The 22,098-nt window shown below is 37.9% G+C and overlaps 1 protein-coding gene across 2 annotated transcripts in view; it reads right to left on the reverse strand.

Moving 5' to 3' along the window:
• DIPK2B (divergent protein kinase domain 2B) overlaps positions 1-22,098 on the reverse strand; it is a 58,119-nt gene that overhangs the window by 6,307 nt on the left and 29,714 nt on the right. Inside the window, exon 3 of one of the 2 annotated variants that reach the window (XM_066250048.1) lies at positions 4,075-4,248. The exons of the other annotated variant lie outside the window; for it this stretch is intronic. Coding sequence (XP_066106145.1) covers positions 4,075-4,248 — 174 coding nt within the window. The remainder of the gene's footprint in view (positions 1-4,074; positions 4,249-22,098) is intronic. 2 annotated transcript variants of the gene reach the window in all.

The following is a 22,098-nucleotide window of genomic DNA, read 5'->3' on the forward strand; positions in this document are numbered from 1 at the left end:
AATGCTGCGATTTACATGGGAATATATATGTCTTTGTGTGCCAATGTTTTTGAATTTTTTGAGTAGATATCCAGTAAAGGGGTTGCTGGGTCATATGATTATTCTATTTGTAATATTTTGAGGTACAACCATACTGTCTTCCATAATGGCTATACCAGTTTACATTCCTACCAACAGTGAATGAGGGTTCGTTTTCCTCCACAGTCTCTCCAACACTTGTTATTACCTGTCTTGTTGTTAATAGCTAATCTAACAGGTATGAGGTGGTATCTCATTGTAGTATTGATTTATATTTCTCTAATAGCTAGCGAAGATGAGCATATTTTTATATATCTCTTGGCCATTGTATGTCTTCTTGGTAGAAGTATCTGTTCAGGCCCTCTCCTCATTTTTTAATTGGACTGTTTACTTGAATGTTGCTGAGCTTTGTGGGTTCTTTATATATTTTGGATATTAACCCTTATAAGAGCTGTTATTTATGAATATCATCCTCATTTGGTTGGCTGCTTTTTTGTTTTGTCATCAGTTTCTTTAGCTGTGCAAAAGTTTTTTTGTTTGATATAGTCCCATTAATTTATTGTTACCTTTACTTCCCTTGCTTTTGGGTCAAATTTATAAAATGTTCTCTATAGCCAAGGTACATAAGTTCAGTACCTATATTTTCTTCCATGTAATTTATTGTTTCAGATCTTATATTTAGGTCTTTGATCTTTTTTTGCATTAATTTTATGCATGGGGATATATTGTAACTAAATTTTATTCATTTGCATGTGGTTTTCCAATTTATCCAGCATCATTTTTCAAAGAAGCTTTCTTTTCTCCATTGTGTGTTTTTGGCTCCTTTCTCAAAGATTATTTGTCCATATCTACGTGATTTTATTTCTATGCTCTCAATTCTGTTCCATTGGTTTGTATATCTGTTTTTTATTTTTGCTAATATTATGATATTTTTATTATCATGGCTCTGTAGTATAATTTGAAGTCAGGTAGTGTGATACCTCTGGCTTTATTATTTTTTCTCAGGATTGCTTTGACTATTCAGGGTCTTTTATGATTCTATACAAATCTGGTGATTTTTCGTTCTGTTTCATGACAAAATGACATTGGTGATTGCATTAAATTTGTATATTGCTTTGGGTAATATAATAATTTTAACTATGTTGATTCTTCTGATCCATGAACTAGACTAATTTTACATTTCATTGTATTTTTAAAATTATTTTTAATAATTCTTTGTTGTTTTCAGTATATAGGTTCTTCATGTCCTCTGTTAAGTTTATTTCCAGGTATTTTATTATTTTTTTCTTGCAATTTTAAAAGGAATTTGTTTTTTCAATTCATTTTTTGAAAATTCTTTGTTAGTGTATAAGAAAGCAGTAGATTTTGTATTTTGCACTTTACTGTACTTCTTCATTGTTTCTAATAGTTTTTCAGTAGAGTGTTTGGTGTTTTCTAAATACAGGATCATGTCCTCAGCAAAAATTAATACCCTTACTTCTTCTTTTCTAATATGGATGATTTTTATTTCTTTCTCTTGCCTGATTGCTCTGGCTAGGACTCCCAGTACTATGTTGAGTAAGAGTGAGAGATTAGATATCCTTGTCTTGTTTCTGATTTTAGAAGAAAAACTTTCAGTTTTCACCATTTGGCTGGTGGTTTGTCATATATGGCCTTTATTATTCTTAGATACCTTCCTTCTATACCCATTTTAATGAGTGTTTTAAGCATCAATAGATGTTGTATTTTATCGATTGCCTTTTCTGCAGCTATTGATAGGATCATATGATTTTTGTTTTCTTGATATGGTATATTACATTGATTTCTTTGCATATGTTAACCCATCCTTGTGCTCCTGGAATGAATCCCACTTGATCATGGTTTATTATTTTTTTAATAAATCATTGTATTCAATGCTAGTATTTTGTGTAGAATATTTGCATCTGTATTCATTAGAGATATTGGTCTGTAGTTTTTTTGTGTGTGTTGTCCTTGCCAGGTTTTGGTATCAGGGTAATGTTGGCCTCATAAGATGTGTTGGGGAGTATTGCTTCTTCTTCTATTTTTTGGAAGACTTTGAGAAGGATAGGTAGCAAATCTTCTTTGAATGTTTGGTAGAATTCACTAGTGTAGACATCTGGTCCTGATCTTTAATTTGGGGGGAGGTTTTTGATAGTTGTTTCTATTTCCTCCCTGCTTATGGGTCTATTTAGGTCTTCCACTTCTTTGTGACTCAGTCTAGGAAGATTGTATAGTTCTAAAAATTTATCCATTTCCTCTAGGTCAGTGGTTCTCAACCTGTGGGTCACGACCCCAGCGGGGGTCAAACGACCAAAACACAGGGGTCGCCTAAAGCCATCAGAAATATAAAAATTAAAAGTAAAATATAAAATCCACAAAGAAAAATCAGAAAGAAAAAAAACTAGTCAAAAACAAACAAAAGAACAATAAAAAACTAAATAAAAACAAAAAATTAAAAGAAGAGTAGTCCCCTAAAACAGTGGTCCCCAACCTTTTTTGGGCCACAGACTGGTTTAATGTCAGAAAATATTTTCACGGACCGACCTTTAGGGTGGGAAGGATAAATGCACAAAATAAAATTATGCGACCGGCGTAAAAACTGTGGTATTTAAAAATATAATTGTCAAACTTACGAGACAAGCATCAAGAGTGAGTCTTAGATGTAAGAGAGGGAATCTGGTCATTTTTTAAAAATAAAACATCGTTCAGACTTAAATACAGATAAAACGGAAATAATGTAAGTTATTTATTCTTTCTCTGCGGACCGGTACCAAATGGCCCACGGACCGGTACTGGTCCACAGCCCGGGAGTTGGGGACCACTGCCCTAAAACATCCAAGTAAACAGAAGAATTTTAAGAGTTTTTTCTTTTTTTTTGTTTTGAATTGGCTCTCTATTCCTTTCTCCTTTTCTTCTTCTTCTGAAATATCCATTATTCTTATATTGCTGAATTATAAGTTTTGTCTCTGTGAAATTCCTGTGCTGCTGAGATGTTTCTGTCATGATGATAGAGGCAGGGCTATAGTTGCAATGATGGGTGGGAAGTGTTGTGAGGTTTAATGCTTTAGCAATGGTGATTTCAGGCCTCTGAATGCTCCTCCCTGCATCTTAACAGACCAAGGACCAGATACAGAGCACATATGGGAGTGGTTTTGTAGAACTAGCTGTGAGATATGTCTTTGCCATGCTCTGTACCCACAAAGGGAAGAAGATGGGATCTGGGAGGCTGGGAGGTTGTACTTTGTATTTTTGTGTTTCTGTCCTAGTGCAGGCTGCTGGCAGACTGTGGAAATACTGGCAGTGACCCCACACTCTGCCACTTTGGTTCAGTATGTCTTGAATTTCCTCCCAATCTCACCACTTCTCCTGGCAGAAGAAAACCTAGTTGCTCTGGGTATCTCCCCTCTCCAGAGTCCTGGCAGACAAAAGCTCAAACAGTCCAGGTTTTTCTCCTCCTCAGAGCCTGACTGTGAGTGTGTCTTATCTTCTTCCCCCCTTCTCAACTCTTCCCAATTTAATCCATTTTGTGGGTGGATCTTTCAGGCAAGGGTGCAAACCCAGATGGGGTTCCTTCACTGAGTTATAAATGTTCAATTTGTTGAAATTTCAAAGGGAGTGATCAAGGGTATCTTTCACATTGTCATTACCCTGACATCATCTCTTTTTTGCTTTTCTATTGGTAGCTTGAGGACCTTTATCCTGGGGTTTATTCTTTGGATTTTCTCTCATTTCCTGGGCTTGCTCAAATTTTACTGATCTTTGAGACGCTGGTCAGAGTTTCCCTTTTTCACAGAACCCTTCAGTGCTACCTCAGGCAGTGAAGGTAGCTGTTTTCTCCCCTCCCACCCCACCTTCTTCACTTCTTTCCTTTACAGCAACCATAGCACTCTACCCTACAGAAGCCAACGGGTATTTACAAAATGCCACATAAGTAGTAACATGGCCTGGTTGCCCCAAGGAATTCAGTAAAGAAGAAGAGAGCTCAACCCAGGGTTGTCCTCCTTGGAGTCTGATGTGAACCCCTTCCTGGAGTGGCTTTCAGAGGTCAATGCATACCTGTAGGAGGATAGGATGTGTGTTGACAGACAACGTATAGAGCAAGCGTAGCTTGTCACGGTCTGTGAAGTGGTCCATGAAGATGCTGCCAGCATCAGCCACCTCCGCATAGCGCCGAACCACACGGTCTAGGAGTCGCTGTGATGGGCAGCGCAAGAGTGGGCTGGACAGGCCCTGAAGAGAAGTAAGTGAGAGAGACTGTTAAGGGTGCTGAAACTTCATGGGAGCCCCTCAGGTCAGGGCATTGGTAGTTTCTTCTTCTAGGGGACATATAGGGATTGGCGGCCAAGTGGGCCCTGAAAGGGGAGAGATATCAAGAAAAGGGAAGGAAGTGGGGTGTGTGACAAGAGGAGGAAGAAGATTCCCAAGGTGGAGGGAGGGCATATGTCCCTTACAGGTAAGGTGAGAAGGGACAGAGTAGGCTACATGGCAGGAAAAGGAGAACAGGGAGGCCCAGGGAGTGGAGGGAATGGGCCAGAGCTGTTCTGAGGCAGGGGAAGAGGGAACTGAGTAGGCGGGGCACCCCAGCAGGCAATTAGCAGGCAGTCTGATTAGTGGAGCTCCTGTCTACATCCTTAGCTATCGTGGCTCTCCACCCTGCCCTTCCATGCAGAATTGATCTCAGACTTCTGCTATTGGTCTTTTTAAACTCCTCCACCATTTCACTAGGATGTCACCACAGTTGTGATGCTACACACTACCATCTTATGTGTGCAACTTTGTTCTTATGATAAATTGGGAGAAGAGACCTAGGCTTATTTTCCATGACCTTCTAACCCTCTCCTACCCCTTTCTCCTAAAGGTGAACAAAGACAATGAACCTAATAATAAAAGAAAAAATATATTTAAGAACAAGGCTCTGTGGTCCAATCTGCCAGAATTTAACTCTGGCTCCATATGTACTAGCTAGCTGTGTGAAGTTGGACAAGTTATTTAATCTCTCTGTACTTCTGGTTCTATTATAAAGTGAGGGTGCCAGTAGTAACACCCTAAGAGGTCATGAGAACCAAATAAATTAATACATGTAAAATACTGGAACAATATCTGTTGAGCAGTAAATACTCAATAAATGCTATCTACTCTTATTAAATTAAAAAGTTTAAACTCCTCACCCAGAGAATAGTGGTGATAACCAATTATAACAACAGCAAAACTCAGACTTTCTGAGTGAGAATAAGATTTTCAAATTCTAAGAGCCTGGCTTTGAAGATTGCAAATCAAGCCTGAAAGTCCCAGGGCAGAACATGTGTACACAGCGTGTCTGTAATAAGTGTTTGCAGGTGGCTTGCCTAAGGGAAGTTCTGGCTGAGTGAGCCATTGTGGTAGACAACTAAAGGCCATCCACAGAGCCTGAGACACCTCAACATTGGGGAAGGACAGCAACCTAAAGTCCTTGATCTACTGCATGGGAACCCAGAAGGGTGGAAAGACCTCTGGGGTCCTTGAAGTTGGAGTTTGGAGGACTGGATAGGCCAACAGGTTATGTTGTCCAACCATACCATTTGCTTGGGATTGGAGGTTTTCTGGGACACAAAGCTTTCAGTGTTAAAATTGAGAAACTGAGATGGTTTGTCACACTATCAAAGGGTCTCAGGTGGACTATGGCCTTGGGTAACATACGCTCTTGCCCCCAGATGAGAACCAGAACAGACTGACAGAGGTCAGTGTGGATGATTTCAAATCTATACAACCTAGGTACTTAACAGGGGTCTTCTCTGCAGGGTGATACTAAGAGTGATTGTCACACTTTATCACAATCCCTAACAGTTTATAAAACAGTCAATACAATTTAGTAGGTATGTCTCTGTATGGTCAGTTTTATGTGTCAACTTAGTTAGACTATGGTGCCCAGTTACTCAATCAAACACTAATATAGGTGTTGCTGTGAAGATATTTTGTAGATATGGTTACCATCTCCAGTTAGTTGATTTTAAGTAAAGGAGGTGCTTCTTGATAATGTGAGTGAGCCTGTCCCAATTAGGTGAAAGGCCTTAAGAGCAAAACTAAGGTTTTCCTGAGGAGGAAGTAATTTTACCTATAGACTACAGTATCAGTTCCTGCCCAAGGGTCTCCAGTCCACTGGATTTTGAACTTGCCAACCTCCATGATCACATAAGTCAATTTCTTGAAATAAAACTGTTTTATATATACATAAAATTATAAATTATATTATATATAATTGTTTTATATATAAATTTTATATTAATTAATTATGTTAACTTATATAAAAGTAATCATATAAATTAATAATTAATACTTTATATAATGTATTATAGATATATGTTATATATAGTATCTTTATATATAATAGACACACAGAGTTTATACACTAGCTAAGGGTAAAGTATTTGCTCATTGTGGAAACGACAGTAACTGAGACTGAAATATAGATTTACTTTCATTTTTGAAGCTTCTAGTGAAATCTGAAGACTTCATTTCCTCGATGAGTTAAGTTTAGCTTTAATTCACATTATGCGTGTGTTTACTCAAAACATACCACCAGCAATAAGTAGTGTCTTTATTTAAAGGTTTCTTCCCAGGAAGGAAGCATAAAAGTTAAATTGCCTAAACAAATAATTTTGTGAATCTGATACTTAGCAAGTAAAAGAGCTATGCCTATTGTTCTTCTCTAGAAGCTAGAGTTAAGAAACCTATCCATTGGTCAAGTAAAACAGGTGTTTCCCTCTCGGCAAACACCAACCTAAAAGTTAGGTGGATTCTCAGTAATCTTATCAGAATTTCCCTAGCTTCTTCTCAAGTTTCATCCAATGGTTGAAACCTTCCCAGACTGAGGGTCTCATCAGAAATGGAAGATGGCAGCAGGGGGACCACATATTGATTGGAGTTCACTGAGTGATGGCTTTGTAGAGGGTCATACAATGTGCTGAAAATGGTCTAGGCTTTGGAACTGGCCACCTGTCATCAAATAATGTTGTGCACACATTGTCCCCAGTGGTCCTGTTTGTTGGTGAATTTAAGGAGGGTTATCACAGCAGCAGTGTGTGGAAGGCTGATGCAGAAGCCTCTGTAGTGATTATTATTTGAAAACATGGTAGGCAAGATATTGGGGCAAGAAGGCTCACACTTTCTGGAGGTTCTAAGTGTCAGGCCCTATGGCAAGTCTTTTTACAGACAGTATCTTCCCATGCACAGAATTTGAGCCTTTAGTTCTCTCTTGCTCTGGTGACTCTCCTCGAAAATAAATGTGATTCATTAAGGAAAACTTTCAAAATTTGTGAAAAACACAGTGATATTAATTTTCACAGCCCATTTTGACAAATGCAAATGGTAGACTGCATTGTCAGATGTTCCAGTTAAATGGTTCCATTTTCCAGATGAGAATACTAAGGTGAGGACCAAAGAAGGGAAATAGCTCATTAAAGACTATGCTGCTTATTGTTGCCCAAGCCTTCTTCAAAACCCAAGTCTCCATAGGCATTAAATGTGATTTAAATGGGAAAAAGAGGGGGGAAAAAGAAATTGATGATTTCAGAGCAGTGTGTCCCATATTTGACTGACAAACATAATGTGTTATAAAAATACAGATCCCTGGGCCTCATTTAGAAATTCTGAATAGGTATGTCTAGTGAGGGCCTAGGACTCTGTGTTTTTGACAGATGTCTTGCATCACTTTTTTTTTTTTTCATCACTCTTTTTTTTAAGCAAGTCTGGGAAATGCTGATGGGGAGCATTGAAGAGAAAGGGTGAGATGTGATTCAGTGTTCTTATATAGGAGCTTTGTAAGAAGTCCTGGGAAAACTTCTTCCTTTATTTTGTACACAAATACAAATGATTATGCATTCTTGATAGCAGAGTGTGGACATCTGGTGAAGTAGCACTTTCCCATAATTTCTCAGTTAGCTGGCATTTTCCCACAGGTTTTGGTTACTAAGGGGCTATGTCTACTGCACTAAGGATGCTCTTGAAGCCCGGACAACTTCCTTCCTCCCTCCCTCCCTCCCTCCCTCCCTCCCTCCCTCTTTTCTTTCCTTCCTTCCTTCCTTCCTTCCTTCCTTCCTTCCTTCCTTCCTTCCTTCCTTCCTTCCTTCCTTCCAATTCAGTGAGAGGAGGGGAGGCAGAGGCAGACTCCAGCATGTGTCCCCACTGGGATCCACCTGGCAAGCCCACTAGGTGGTGATGCTTTGCCCATCTGGTGCCTTGCTCAGTTGGTCAACAACTGAGCTCTTAGCCTGAGTTGGAAGCCATGGAGCCATCCTCAGCACCCTGGGCTAACTCATGCTAATCGAGCCATAGCTGCAGTACAGGGGGCTGGGAGAGAGAGGGAGAGATAGATAGATAGATAGAGAGATAGAGAGAGAGAGAGAGAGAGAAGCAAGAAGGGGAGGAATGGAGAAGCAGATGGGTGCTTCTTCTGTGTGCTCTAACTGGGAAGCAAACCCAGGACATCCACATGCCAGGTGGACACTCTACCGCTGAGCCAACCAGCCAGGGCCCCAGTCAACTTTCAAAATCCAATTGAATGAATGAATCTCTCAAGAGGGAACCACAGATAGCTGGAGAAGAGATGGGTTTCTGACTCTTCCAATCCCATTACAGAGCCTGTTCTGCCTTCTTGGAAGGTTTGAACCTCTTTTCCAGAGAGCCAGGAGAGCTCAAGCTGAAGGTTTCTGGAGGGCCAAGTTGTATCTGGAAAGGCATTGGTTGTTCAAGGGTCATATATTGTCTCAGATTGGCCATTAACCTTACACTAAATCTCAGGGTAACATGAACAAAAGGAGAGCAGAACTCTTAGATGCCTTCATTTTTATACTTCCTATATTGGATCAGGGAGGTGTGAAGGTACTAAAATTGTCCCTTTGTTCATTTTGGCCAAGAAAAGGTGCCAGAATTCACAATGCTAAATAGTCCACTTCCCATGGTGGAATAAATAGAAAAGTTCTTCAAATTCAATACAATAGCCTCTTCTGCTAGCTCTTTGGGGATTGAGCATAGCACCAGTTTACAAACCTCATAGAAAATGCATGCTAAAGGCTTGGCATGATGAGAAGCTTTGCTTTGCACTCAGTAAATGGTATACATTGTTATCACTGTCATTGTTATCAGCATCAACATCAGCATCAGCATCATCATCACTACTACATTATAAACACACCTTCTACTGTGGTACTCTCCATGCCCTTTGTCCCCTTCTAGTTGAAGCTAGAAGAGGACAAGACCATCTAAGATGAGATAGGGGTGCCTGGTATGAAAGACTTCACAATGGGGCTTTGGGAAATATTAAACCAATTATTCTGTCTCTCTTTTGAGATGTAGACCTAGGATACCTCTAAGAAAATGGGGACAGGGCACAGCTATGGAAAGAAGCACAAATGCCATGAACCAGATTGCCTGCAGGCCCATGGGAAGCACGAGATGCATGGTTGCTGAACCTCAGAGCTGCCAAATACTTTTTCCAAAGAACGAGTCACTGAGTCTTTGCTCTTTGTCCCTAAGAGAACCAAGCAATCCACCTACACAGAGAAAGGTGGATTTATTGGGGCCCAAGGGAAAAACAGTGGGTTAGGATTAAGATCTTGGCCCAATTGTGACAGCTTTTGCCTCTGCAAGAGTTGATGATGAAATGGAAGGCAGAGTCAGGAAGACAATGTGTGTGAATCTCTTTAGAGTACTCAGTGTCCCGGCCCCCCTTTTTAGCCATATTATCCTCAAGCACATTTCCTATACTAATCATATCACTTAGTTCTAGATGACTTTTGGCTGCTTCCTCAAAGCAAATGTTACTCAAATGAGAAAGATTTACTATCACTGAACATATTTAAATACTTGCTTCAGTAGAAATAAAATGTAGAAGAAAGAACACTAATTGGTATTAGAAAGAAGATCTAAGACAAGAAGTGTGGCTTTCCATTTAAGATCAGAAGTTAGCAGTTTGAGGTCACAATACTAGCTGAAGGCAAAGTCTAACACAAGACTCCGACCTTTCTTTCCAAGGACATAGTCAACTGATCCACTGGAAGCTTCACATTGAAATGAAAATTAGTTTTTGTTTCTCAGACAGAATCTATTCTTTTGTTCTAAGGCTTTAAAACATAAAAATTAAAGCAAATAAAAATTATTTTATATTTGCAAATTATGGCACACATGCTAAAGATAGCAGATTTGCTAACTCCAGTCACTTTTACTTCCTTCCTTACCCTTTCCAAAGGCCACCACCATCTTCTCCATCAATGGATCAGACCACAGACTGTGCCTATGCTGTCTATATAGAATGGTAAGCCAGTGCATTTTTTTCACATGCACTGGGAGGAAACATGTCTTTAAAGTTCGCCATCCTGTGCATGTTCATTGTGAGACATTGAAACCATATGAAATTGTACAGTGCAAAAATGAAAAATAAAACAAACAAATGCACTCTTGTTGCTTTCTCCAGAGGTTACCATTGTTATATGTGAGGCTATACACATGTAGTGATATCAGAAAAAAAAATCTCAAAATTTAGTTTTTCCAGTATGAAGGTTGCCTTGGCTAGCTCAATTTGGTATGCTGAGGGGAATCTCAAACCAATGTGTTTTTAGTAAATTTAGTAAATTTAGTAAATTTACTGTTATAAAGCTCTCCTAGCACCCAAGGAGAAGAAAAGAAAGTTCTAGTGCTAGTAAACCTGTGAGTTGACTTTCTGGTTATACACTTAGATATCTTTATATAATTCAATTGTTAAATATACTTGTGAATCAAGGTTTAAGTTAGTTACATATATAGTTAATCAATGTGTCACAATGAAAACAATGATGAATCAATACCTGTATCAGTTCTTGTGGATAATTAAGTCAAAACTTACTAAACAGTTTTTTTTAAGCTAATTTGTATTCAAAACCATGAAAACCCCATTTGGTTTATGTTACATAAAAGAAACAGCTCACAGTTCTTTTCTTGTTCCAGTAATTAATTTTTTCCCTTTTATTTAAGTTCCTTCTGATTAATTTTCTTCTGAATCCCAGACACAATGTGAGGCTTCTTGGATGATTTTAAAAGTTTAGATATTCAAAAATGTCCTCATTTCTCTCAATCATGTTAATTTATGACACAGATTGTTCTCTCAGTCACTGTACTAGAGAAGAGAGGGAATTTTGTACAGTAGATAGTTCCAAAATTGTTACAATTTTGCTTTGAAATCCCTAAGATGTGGTAAGTATATGATAGGCCTCTCCCCCATTAGAAAGTTTCTCTTTGAACCATTTACCTAGGCTGATCAATTCAGTTTTCTACAACTCAGTCACTGATAAAATAATCAAGCTCACAGGGTAGAAACAGAGACAGTAAGGCAGCCAGGAGTGGTTCCAGAATTTGGGATTTGCCATGAATCATCTCAGAGTGGATCACATATCCAAGACTGTTGAATAAATGTAAAAACAATATTAAATTAAAAACTAGGCCCTGGCCAGTTGGTAGAGCGTCGGCCTGGTGTGCAGAAGTCCCGGGTTCGATTTCCGGCCAGGGCACACAGGAGAAGCGCCCATTTGCTTCTCCACACCTCCCCCTCTCCTTCCTCTCTGTCTCTCTCTTCCCCTCCTGCAGCCAAGGCTCCATTGGAGCAAAGATGGCCTGGGCGCTGGGGATGGCTCCTTGGCCTCTAACCCAGGCGCTGGAGTGACTCTGGTCACAACAGAGCGACGCCCCGGAGGGGCAGAGCATTGCCCCCTGGTGGGCAGAGCATCGCCCCCTGGTGGGCGTGCCAGGTGGATCTCGGTTGGGCGCATGCGGGAGTCTGTCTGACTGTCTCTCCCCGTTTCCAACTTCAGAAAAATACAATAAATAAATAAATAAATAAATAATAAACAAACTTGGTGGGCTGAGGTGAGAGATATATGTTTCCCCTGCATTAGAACACCCATCTCTTGAAGAGTTCCAGTTTTCATGTAAAACAAGGCTTTAAACCTTTTTGACATCTTTTCCTTGGACATGGCTTCTGTTTAGATTCTTGGTACTCTACAAAGTTTCTGGTTTGAGCCCTGGTATATTGTTCAAAAAGTTCTGTTTAAATTGATGGGGAGGCTTCCCAAGAGAGAATTCATGAATAGCCACCCTAGTTGGGTGGAGATCATGGTTTCATCCTTTTTTCTAACTGTACCAGTGCTTTCCGGCAGATATTCTCCATGTCCAACATCTCCAGGCTACTGCCTCCTTCCTTTTATTTTATTTTAGATGCCATCAGCCTGGAGATGAAGTCTCTACCTGGATGGGTGGACAACCTTTACCCCAAACTGCAAAGGTGAAAAAGTAGATTCAACACCACTTTTGAGAGGTAGTATGATGGAGTAGTTACAAGCATGTCTTTTAGAAGAAAGTTTCCTGGGTTTAAACTCCAGCTCTGCAACTTAACAATTGCATGACCTGGAGCAAGTTTTCAATTTATCTCTACCTCAGTTTCCTCATGTATAACTGAGCGATGATAATTAAAAGGACTATATGACTTATTTTTTTAAGTAGTTATTTTATTTAATTTTATTTACTTTTTGAGAGAGAGTAAAAGAGAAAGGAAGTGAGAAAGAGTGAGAAGTATCAACTCGTAGTTGCTTTCATTTTAGCTGTGCATTGATTACTTCTCATACATGTCTTGAACAGAGTGAAACAGTGTCCCCTTGCTCAAGCCAGCAACCTTGGGCTTTTCAGCCAAGGTCTTTTGGGTTCAAGCTGGTGAGCTTTGAGATCATGTGGCCAATCCTTACCTCAAGACTACCCCTGCACTAATAAGCCCATATTCAGAGCCAGCAACATTGGGGTTTGGAACTAGTGATCTCAGCAACATTGGGGTTTGGAACTAATGACCTCAGGTTGATGCTTTATCCACTGAACTACCTCTCAGCTCTTCCTTTGAAGTTTTAACAAATTGAAGAGCTATAATGCAGTGAAGCAACCACAGCTGGGATTACAAGACTGCCTGAAATATCTGCTCACTGAATGGAATAAAGTTGTGTTTTTTTTTGTTAGAGTTCTTAAAAATACCACTCTCAAATGCCATCAAGGAAGAAGAAATCAAATACCACAGCTACACAAGACAAAGCCATAGTTCAGAAAGAAAACAAAAAATATCCAGAAAAAATCTCCATCACACAGAAACTTTGGAGTTAAACAATAAAGAATTCAAAACTGAAGTTCTGAAAATATTCAATGAGATGCAAGAAAACACCAATAGGCAACTTAATGAGCTCAGAAAAAATAATGAATACCTCACCAGGAGATTAAAACTTTAAAAACAGAGATGAACTCAATACATGAATTGAAAACCAAAGTAGCAAGTTTAGCTAATAGAATAAGCCAGACAGAGAAAAGAATCAGTGACATCAAAGAGAGTAACTAGAGATGCTACAGGGAGAAGAGAGAGATGCATGAATTTTTAAAAATGAGAGAGCTTTATGAGAATTGATTGACTTCATCAGAAAGAGCAATATAAGTAAAATGGGTATATCAGAAGAAGAAGAGAGGGAGAGGGAATAAAAAGCCTATTCAAACAAATAATTGAAGAGAACTTTCCAAGCCTATGGAAAGAGTTATAGCCTCAATTCCAAGAAGCAAACAGAACACCAAGTTACCTGAAGCAAAAGAGTGCTTCTTCAAGGTACATTGTAATAAAATTGTCAAAAATCAACAATAAAGAAAGGATCCTCAAGGAAGCTAGGGAAAAGAAGAACATAATATATGAAGAAAGATTCATTAGGTTATTGATGGACTTCTCTGTAGAAACTCTACAAGCCAGTGGAGAGTGGACCCATTCAAAGTACTGAAAAAGATGAACTACAAGCTGAGAATACCATATCCATCAAAGTTATTCCTCAAACATGAAGGGGTAATAAAAACATTTTTGGCCATAAAGAAGCTGAAAAAAATTTATTGCCATAAAACACCCACTGCAGGAAATCTTCAAGGGGGTTACTCGATCAGATACAAAGAAAAAAACAAATCAAAGCTACTAGTATAAACTCCAACAAGGTCACAATGAAAAGAAGGATAGTCTGTGACAACAACATAAAAGGGGAGAGGCTAAAGATCTACAGTAGCACTGGATGGAGTGTAGAAGTACTCATAAGACAAAAGACTCATACATATGAAAGTTTTTCTCTTAATAATCTATTGGTAACCACCCACAAAAAGCCACTACTGAAACATTCAATTAAAAAAAAAAGAAACAGGAGAAATAATTATGGAACACAAGTAAACAAAAACAACTGAGAGAAAAACAAAAAAGAATCAAACGAGACACAAAACTACCAGAAAACAAAACATAAAATGGCTAAAAGAAATCCTCAAGTATCAATAGTTATCCTAAAAGTAAATGGACTGAATTTACCAATAAAGAGGCACAGAGTAGCAGATTGGATCAAATAACAAAACCTAACCATATGCTGCCTTCAAGAGACATGGTTAAGCTTCAAAGACAAAAGTAGACTCAAAGTGAAAGTTGGAAAATGATTCTCCAAGCAAATAATAGCCATAAAAGAGCAGGTGTAGCCATACTCATGTCTGACAATGCTGACTTCAAGACAACAAATGTAACAAGAGACAAAGATGGATATTTCATAATAATAAAGGGGACATTGTATTAAGAAGACATAACACTTCTTAATATATATGCACCAAATCAGGGCGCAACAAAATATATAAGACATCTAATAACTGACCTAAAAATAGAAGCAGACAAAAACACAATCATACTTGGAGACACTCCACTGATGGCATTAGATAGTTCATCCAAGCAAAAAATCAATAAAGAAATCTAGACCTTCACTGACACACTAGGCCAAAATGGATATAATAGACATTTACAAGACATTTCATCCCAGAACATCAGATAATGCATTCTTTTCCAGTGTGCATGGAACATTCTCAAGAATAGACTATGTGTTGGGCCACCAAACTAACATCAACAAATTCAAGAAAATTGAAATTATAATAATTATATTTTCTAACATAAGACTTTGAAATTAGAATTCCACTGCAAAGAAGAAATAAAGAAACAGACAAAAATGTAGAAATTAAGCAAAATACTTCAAAAAAATGTCTGGGTCAAAGAAGAAATAAAAACAGAGATCAAAGTTTCTATACAGACAAACAAGAATGACAATACAACATATCAAAATTGTTGGGATGCAGTAAAAGTAGTAATTAGATGGAAGTTTATATCATTATATCAATTAACAAGAAAGAACCCAAGTAAACAACCTAACAGCACATCTTAAAGAACTAGAAAAAGAAGAATGAAGGCAACTCAATGTCAGAAGAAGAAAGGAAATAGTAAAAATTAGAGCAGAACTAAATAAAATAGAGAACAAAAATTCTGCAGAAATAAATAATACAACAGAGACCTGATTCTTTAAAAAAAGCAATAAAATTGACAAACCCCTGGATAGACTCACTAAGGAAAAAAGAGAAAAGACTCAGAAACAAAATCCAAAATAAAAGAAGAGAAATTACTACAGACATTATAGATATACAAATGATCATAGTAGAATAGTATGAAAGGTTATATGCCACCAAATTCAACAATCTAGAAGAAATGGTTAAGTTTTTAAAATTATACAATCTGCCTAGACTGAGACACAAAGAAGTGGAAAACCTAAATAGACCCATAAGCAAGGAGGAAATAAAAATCACTATCAAAAACTTTACCAAAAATAAAAGTCCAGGACAGATGGGTCCACTAGTGAACTCAAACAAATATTTTTATTTATTTATTTATTTATTTATTTTTAATGGGGTGACATCAGTAAATCAAGATACATATATTCAAAGGTAATATGTCCAGGTTATCTTAAAGTTCAATTATGTTGCATACCCATCACCCAAAGTCAGATTGTCCTGTCACCCTCTATCTAGTTCTCTTTGTGCCCCTCCCCCTCCCCCTTCCCTCTCCCTCTCCCCCCTCCCCCCGTAACCACCACACTCTTGTCAATGTCTCTTGGTCTCAGTCAAACAAATATTTAAAGAATATTTTGCATCTAGTCTTCTCAAAGTCTTCCAAAAAATAGAAGAAGAAGCAATACTTTTAATACATTTTATGAGGCTAACATAATTCCAATACCAAAATCTGGCAAGTACAACACAAAAAAAGAAAACCACAGAACAATATCTTTAATGAATAAATCTGAAAAAAATCTTAAATAAAATGCTAGGAAATTGAATACAACAGCATATTAAAAAAATAATACATCATGATCAAGTGGGATTCATTAAAGGAGCATAAGGATTGTTCAACATACATAAATCAGCCAACATAATACACCACATCAACAAAACAAAGAACAAAAATTATATGATCCTATCAATAGATGCAGAAAAAACATTTGATAAGATACAACATCCCTTTATGTTTAAAACACTCAACAAAATATATTTAGAAGGAAAGTACCTCAGCATAATAAAGACTAAATTTTGAAAAAATGAAGGCATTTCTTCAAAAATCAGGAACAAGACAAAAATGCCCATTCTCTGTACTCATATTCAACATAGTTCTGGAAATTTTAGCCAGAATAATCAAGCTAAAGAAATAAATAAAAGGCATCCATATTGGGAAAGAAGAAGTAAAAGTATCACTCTTTGCAGATATCATGATCCTGTACAAAAAAACCCCCAAAGGCTCTACCAAATAAACTATTAGAAACAATAAACCAGTACCATAAAGTCACAAGATACAAAATCAAATACAAAAGTTTATTTCTTTTCTATATGCCAATGATGAAACTTAGGAAAATGAACTAAAAAATTCTTTTTACAATTGAAACAAGAAAAATAAAATAAATTGCCTAAGAATAAACTTAACAAAAAATGTGAAGGACATATATACTGAAAATTACAAAGTGTTATTGAAAAAAATTGAAAAAGACACAATGAAATGGAAAAATATTTCATGTTTATAGATTGGAAGAATCAACATATTTAAAATGGCCACATTACCCATAGCAATATACAAATTTAATGCAATCCCCATCAAAATTCTAATGTCATTTTTTAAAGAAATAGAACAAAAATTTACCAGGTTTGTATGGAACTATAAAAGACCCCAAATAATCAAAGCAATCCTGAGAAAAAAGAATAAAGCCAGAGGTTTCACACTACCTGACTTCAAATTGTATTATAGAGCCACGATAATCAAAACAGTATGGTATTGGCATAAAAACAGACATACAGACCAATAGAATAGAATCAAGAGCCCAGAAATAAAACCACATGTATATGGACAAATCATCTTTGGAAAAGAAGCCAAAAACACAATGGAGAAAAGAAAGCCTCTTTAATAATAGGTGCTGGGAAAATTGGAAAGCTACATTCAATAGAATGAAATGACTACAGTTTGACCCGTGGAACAAAAATGAATTCAAAATTGACCAAAGACCTAAATATAAGATCTGAAATAGTAAATTACATAGAAGAAACCATAAGTACTAAACTTATGGACCTTGGCCATAGAGAACAATTTATGAGTTTCACTCCAAAGGCAAGAGAAGCAAAAAAAAAAAAAAAAAAAAAAAAGTAAATGGGACTATATCAAACTAAAAAGCTTCTGCACATCAAAAGAAGCTGACAACAAAACAAATAAGCAACCAACCAAATGGGAGATGATATTTGCAAACAGCAGTTTTGATAAAAGCTTAATATCCAAAATATATAAAGAACCCACAAAGCTCAGCAACATTGAATAAAACAATTCAAATAAAAAATGGGGGAGGACCTGAACAGACACATCTACCTAGAAGACATACAAAACGCCAACAAATACATGAAAAAATGCTCATCTTTACTAGTTATTAGAGAAATGCAAATAAAAACTATAATGAGATACCACCTCACACCTGTTAGATTGGCTATTATCAACAAGATAGGTAATAACAAGTATTGGAGAGGCTGTGGAGAAAAAGGAACCCTCATTCACTTCTGGTGAAAATGTAAAGTAATGCAACCATTATGGGAGAAAGCATCGTGGTTTTCAAACAATTAAGAATAGAATTCCATGTGATCCAACAATGCCCCAAAGCTCAAAAACGTTGGTATGTAAAGACACATGCACCACCGTATTTGTCACAGCATTTTTTACAGTGACCAGGACATGGAAACGACCAAGGTGTCTTGCAATAGAGTATTAGATAAAGAAGATGTGGTACATATGTATGATGAAATATTACTCAACCATAGAAATGATGACATATTGCCATTTATGACCACATCGATGGACCTTGAGAACATTATACTACATGAAATAAATAAATCAGAAAAAAACTTAGAACTATATGATTTCACACACAGGTGGAATATAAAACTGAGACTCGTGGACATAAATAAAAGTAAAGTGGTTACCAGGAGAGGGGTATGTGGAGGAAGGGGTGGGTGGTAGATAGTAAAGAAGAACACATATACCGTGGTCAAAAAAGATTTGACTTGGGTGATGGGTGCACAACATAATCAACAGTTCAAATGCTATAGAAATTTTTCCTTGAAAGCTATGTATTCTTATTGATCAATCTTATCTCTTTAAATTTAATTTTTTAAATAAAACATTAAAATATTAATTAGAGGAATGGAAAGATGGCAACATAGTACGTGGATTCTCCAACTGCCACCTCCCAGGACCAAATTGGATTGCAACATAATTTAAGAACAACCATCTTGGAAAACCAACTTTGGACTAAACTAAGAGTGATCTATAACCAAGAATCACAGAAGAAGGCACACTGAGTCTGTTAGGAAGGGTAGAAATGTTGAAAGGGCTGCCCTGCTCCCAGGAGTGAGCAGCGGCCTAGAGGGATTCTCACAACAGAGTGTCTTGCCCTTAGAGGTGTGGGTCCTCAGCCCCAGGCCCGTAGCCCAAGCCTAGAGCCTCAGAGCCTAGAAAAGATGCCAGGACAGGATATAGGTGTAAAAAGAGCTAAGTTACTGTTTTTGAGAAAGAGTCAGAACTCTCAGACCCAGTCTTCATCTTAAAGGGCCCATGCAGAAAACCTCATTCATAGCCACTTACCCAGGGCTCCAGTGGCAGAGACTGCTGAGAGGACCAGAGCTGTGAGAGGTGCAGGGAGAGACACTGTGGGGGACAACCACACTAACCCATGTGCTGAGTCAACCCTCAAGCCTGGAGTGGCCATTTTTCCTGGAAGAAGCAATACCTTTCCATGGAACCAGCAAAAGGAAGGAATTACCTTGCCCACTGAAGTCTCTCCTGCTCCAGTCAGGGCTGGTGATAGCTCAGAAGCAGGGTGTGCTTCAGGGATGCAGGTTTTGGGTGCTGAGGCCTGAGCTAACCCCCCCTCCCCACTGCTGAGTACTTGGTGGTGGAGGGCCACTGGCAAGCAGCCAAGCAGACCACACCTCAGTATTACAGAGGCCACACCCACTGGACTCCTGTGGCCATACCCTACTGAGGGCTGGAGAAAAAAAGTCTGGATAGAATGACACCTAAAGCCAAGGGCAAGCCACACCCAACGTCTTTTCAAATCCCTGAATTACCATGCTGAGCCCAACAAGCAGCAAGCAGTAAGAGATGGCAGAAAGCAGGACTCAAGGGAACTTGAAATATTAAGCAGACTTTCCACAGGCCAAGCTTAGATAAAAGCCAGCCTAGGAGAGCAGCTGAGATTTACAATGGCACCTGGGTCCAACAGAGGCAGCCACAAACTCTAAATTGCTTGTGGCTCCAAGAAGTTGCTAAGGGCCAGTCATAGGCAGTGACCCACACTGGTCTGTGCTAGCTTCCTGCCAGGAAGGTCCAGGGCTGCAACATCCAGCACCAGATGCAGAGAGCATCAGTTCAGGACATAACAACCCTTATTATATAGGAGCACCTAAATATATAAACCAGACTTTGATGGATATAAAGAGCGAGATCTGCAGCAATACTATAATAGTAGGAGATTTCAGTATCCCTCTAACATCACTAGATAGATCCTCAAGAAAGAAAATTAACAAAGAAACAGCAGATTTAAAGGACACACTAGCTCAACTAGATTTAATAGATATCTTCAGAACCTTTCACCCTAAAGCAGCAGAATATACATTCTTTTCCAGTGCTCATGGTACATTCTCTAGGATAGACCACATGTTATGGCACAAAAGTGGTCTCAACAAACATAAGAAGATTGAAATCATATCAAGCATTTTCTCTGATCACAATGGCATGAAACTAGAAATCAATCACAACAGAAAAACTGAAAAATTCTCAAATACATGGAAACTAAATAGCAGGTTGTTAAATAACAAATGGATTAACAATACGATCAAAGAATAAATAAAAAATTCTTAGAAACAAATGACAATGAACATACAACAACTCAAAATTTATGGGATATAGCAAAAGCAGTACTGAGAGGGAAGTACATAGCACTACAGGCATACTTTAAGAAGCTAGAAAAAGGTCAAATAAACAACCCTGCATCTAAAAGAACTAGAAAAAGAATAGCAAGTAAAGCTCAAATTTAGTAGAAGGAAGGGAATAATAAAGATCAGAGCAGAAATAAATGACATAGAGGCTAAAGAAACAATACAGAGAATCAATGAAACCAAGAGCTGGTTCTTTGAAAAGGTAAAGAAGATCGATGAACCTTTAACTAGACTCACCAAGAAAAAAAGAGAGAGGACTCAAGTAAATAAAACTAGAAATGAGAGTGGAGAAATAACAACTGACGCAACAGAAATACAAAGGATTGTAGGAAAATACTATGAAGAACTGTATGCCAAAAAACTAGACAACCTAGATGAAATGGACAAATTCCTTGAAACATAAAATCTTCCAAAAATCAATCTGGAAAATCAGAAAACCCAAACAGATTGATTACAACAAATGAGATCAAAACAGTTATCAAAAAATTCCCAACAAAGAAAAGTCCTGGGCCTAATGACTTCACAAGTGAATTCTACCAAATATTCAAAGAAGTACTAACTCCTATCCTTCTCAAGCTATTTCAAAAAATTCAAGAGGAGGAAGACTTCCAAGCTCCTTTTATGAGATGACCATCATTCTGATTCCAAAACCAGACAAAGACAACACAAAGAATGAAAATTATAGGCCAGTGTCCCTGAAGAATATAGATGCTAAAATCCTCAACAAAATATTAGCAAACCGGATCCAGCAATATATGAAAAAAATCATACACCATGATCAAGTGGGATTTATTCTGGGGAGGCAAGGCTGGTATAATATTCACAAATCAATCAATGTGATTCATCACATAAACAAAAGGAAGGAGAAAAACCACATGATAATTTCAATAGATGCAGAAAAAGCATTTGATAAAATCCAGCACCCATTCATGATCAAAACTCTCAGCAAAGTAGAAATAAAGGGAAAATACCGCAACATGATAAAGGCCTTCTATGACAAACCCACAGCGAACATCATACTCAATGTGCAAAAATTAAAAGCAATTCCCTTAAGATCAGGAACAAAGCAAGGGTGTCCCCTTTCACCACTCTTATTTAACATAGTCCTGGAAGTCCTAGCTACAGCAATCAGACAAGATAAAGAAATAAAAGGCATCCAAATTGGAAAAGAAGAAGTAAAACTATCATTTGTTTTTCTTTTTACAGGGACAGAGAGAGAGTCAGAGAGAGGGATAGACAGGGACAGACAGACAGGAATGGAGAGAGATGAGAAACATCAATCATCAGTTTTTCGTTGTGAGACCTTAGTTGTTCATTGATTGCTTTCTCATATGTACCTTGACCATGGGCCTTCAGCAGACCATAATTGGTAATTAACCCCTTGCTAGAGTGAGCAACCTTGGGTCCAAGCTAGTGAGCTTTTGCTCAAACCAGATGAGCCCATGCTCAAGCTGGCAACCTTGGGGTCTCGAAACTGGGTCCTCTGCATCCCCGTCCGACACTCTATCCACTGTGCCACTGCCTACTCAGGCAAAACTATCATTATTTGCAGATGATATGATATTGTATATAGAAAACCCTAAAGTCTCAGTCAAAAAACTACTGTATCTAATAAATGAATTCAGAAAGGTGGCAGGGTATAAAATTAATACTCAGAAATCAGAGACATTTTTATATACCAACAATGAACTGTCAGAAAGA

This window comes from Saccopteryx bilineata, chromosome X (assembly GCF_036850765.1).
Source record: "Saccopteryx bilineata isolate mSacBil1 chromosome X, mSacBil1_pri_phased_curated, whole genome shotgun sequence".
NCBI lineage: Eukaryota > Metazoa > Chordata > Mammalia > Chiroptera > Emballonuridae > Saccopteryx > Saccopteryx bilineata.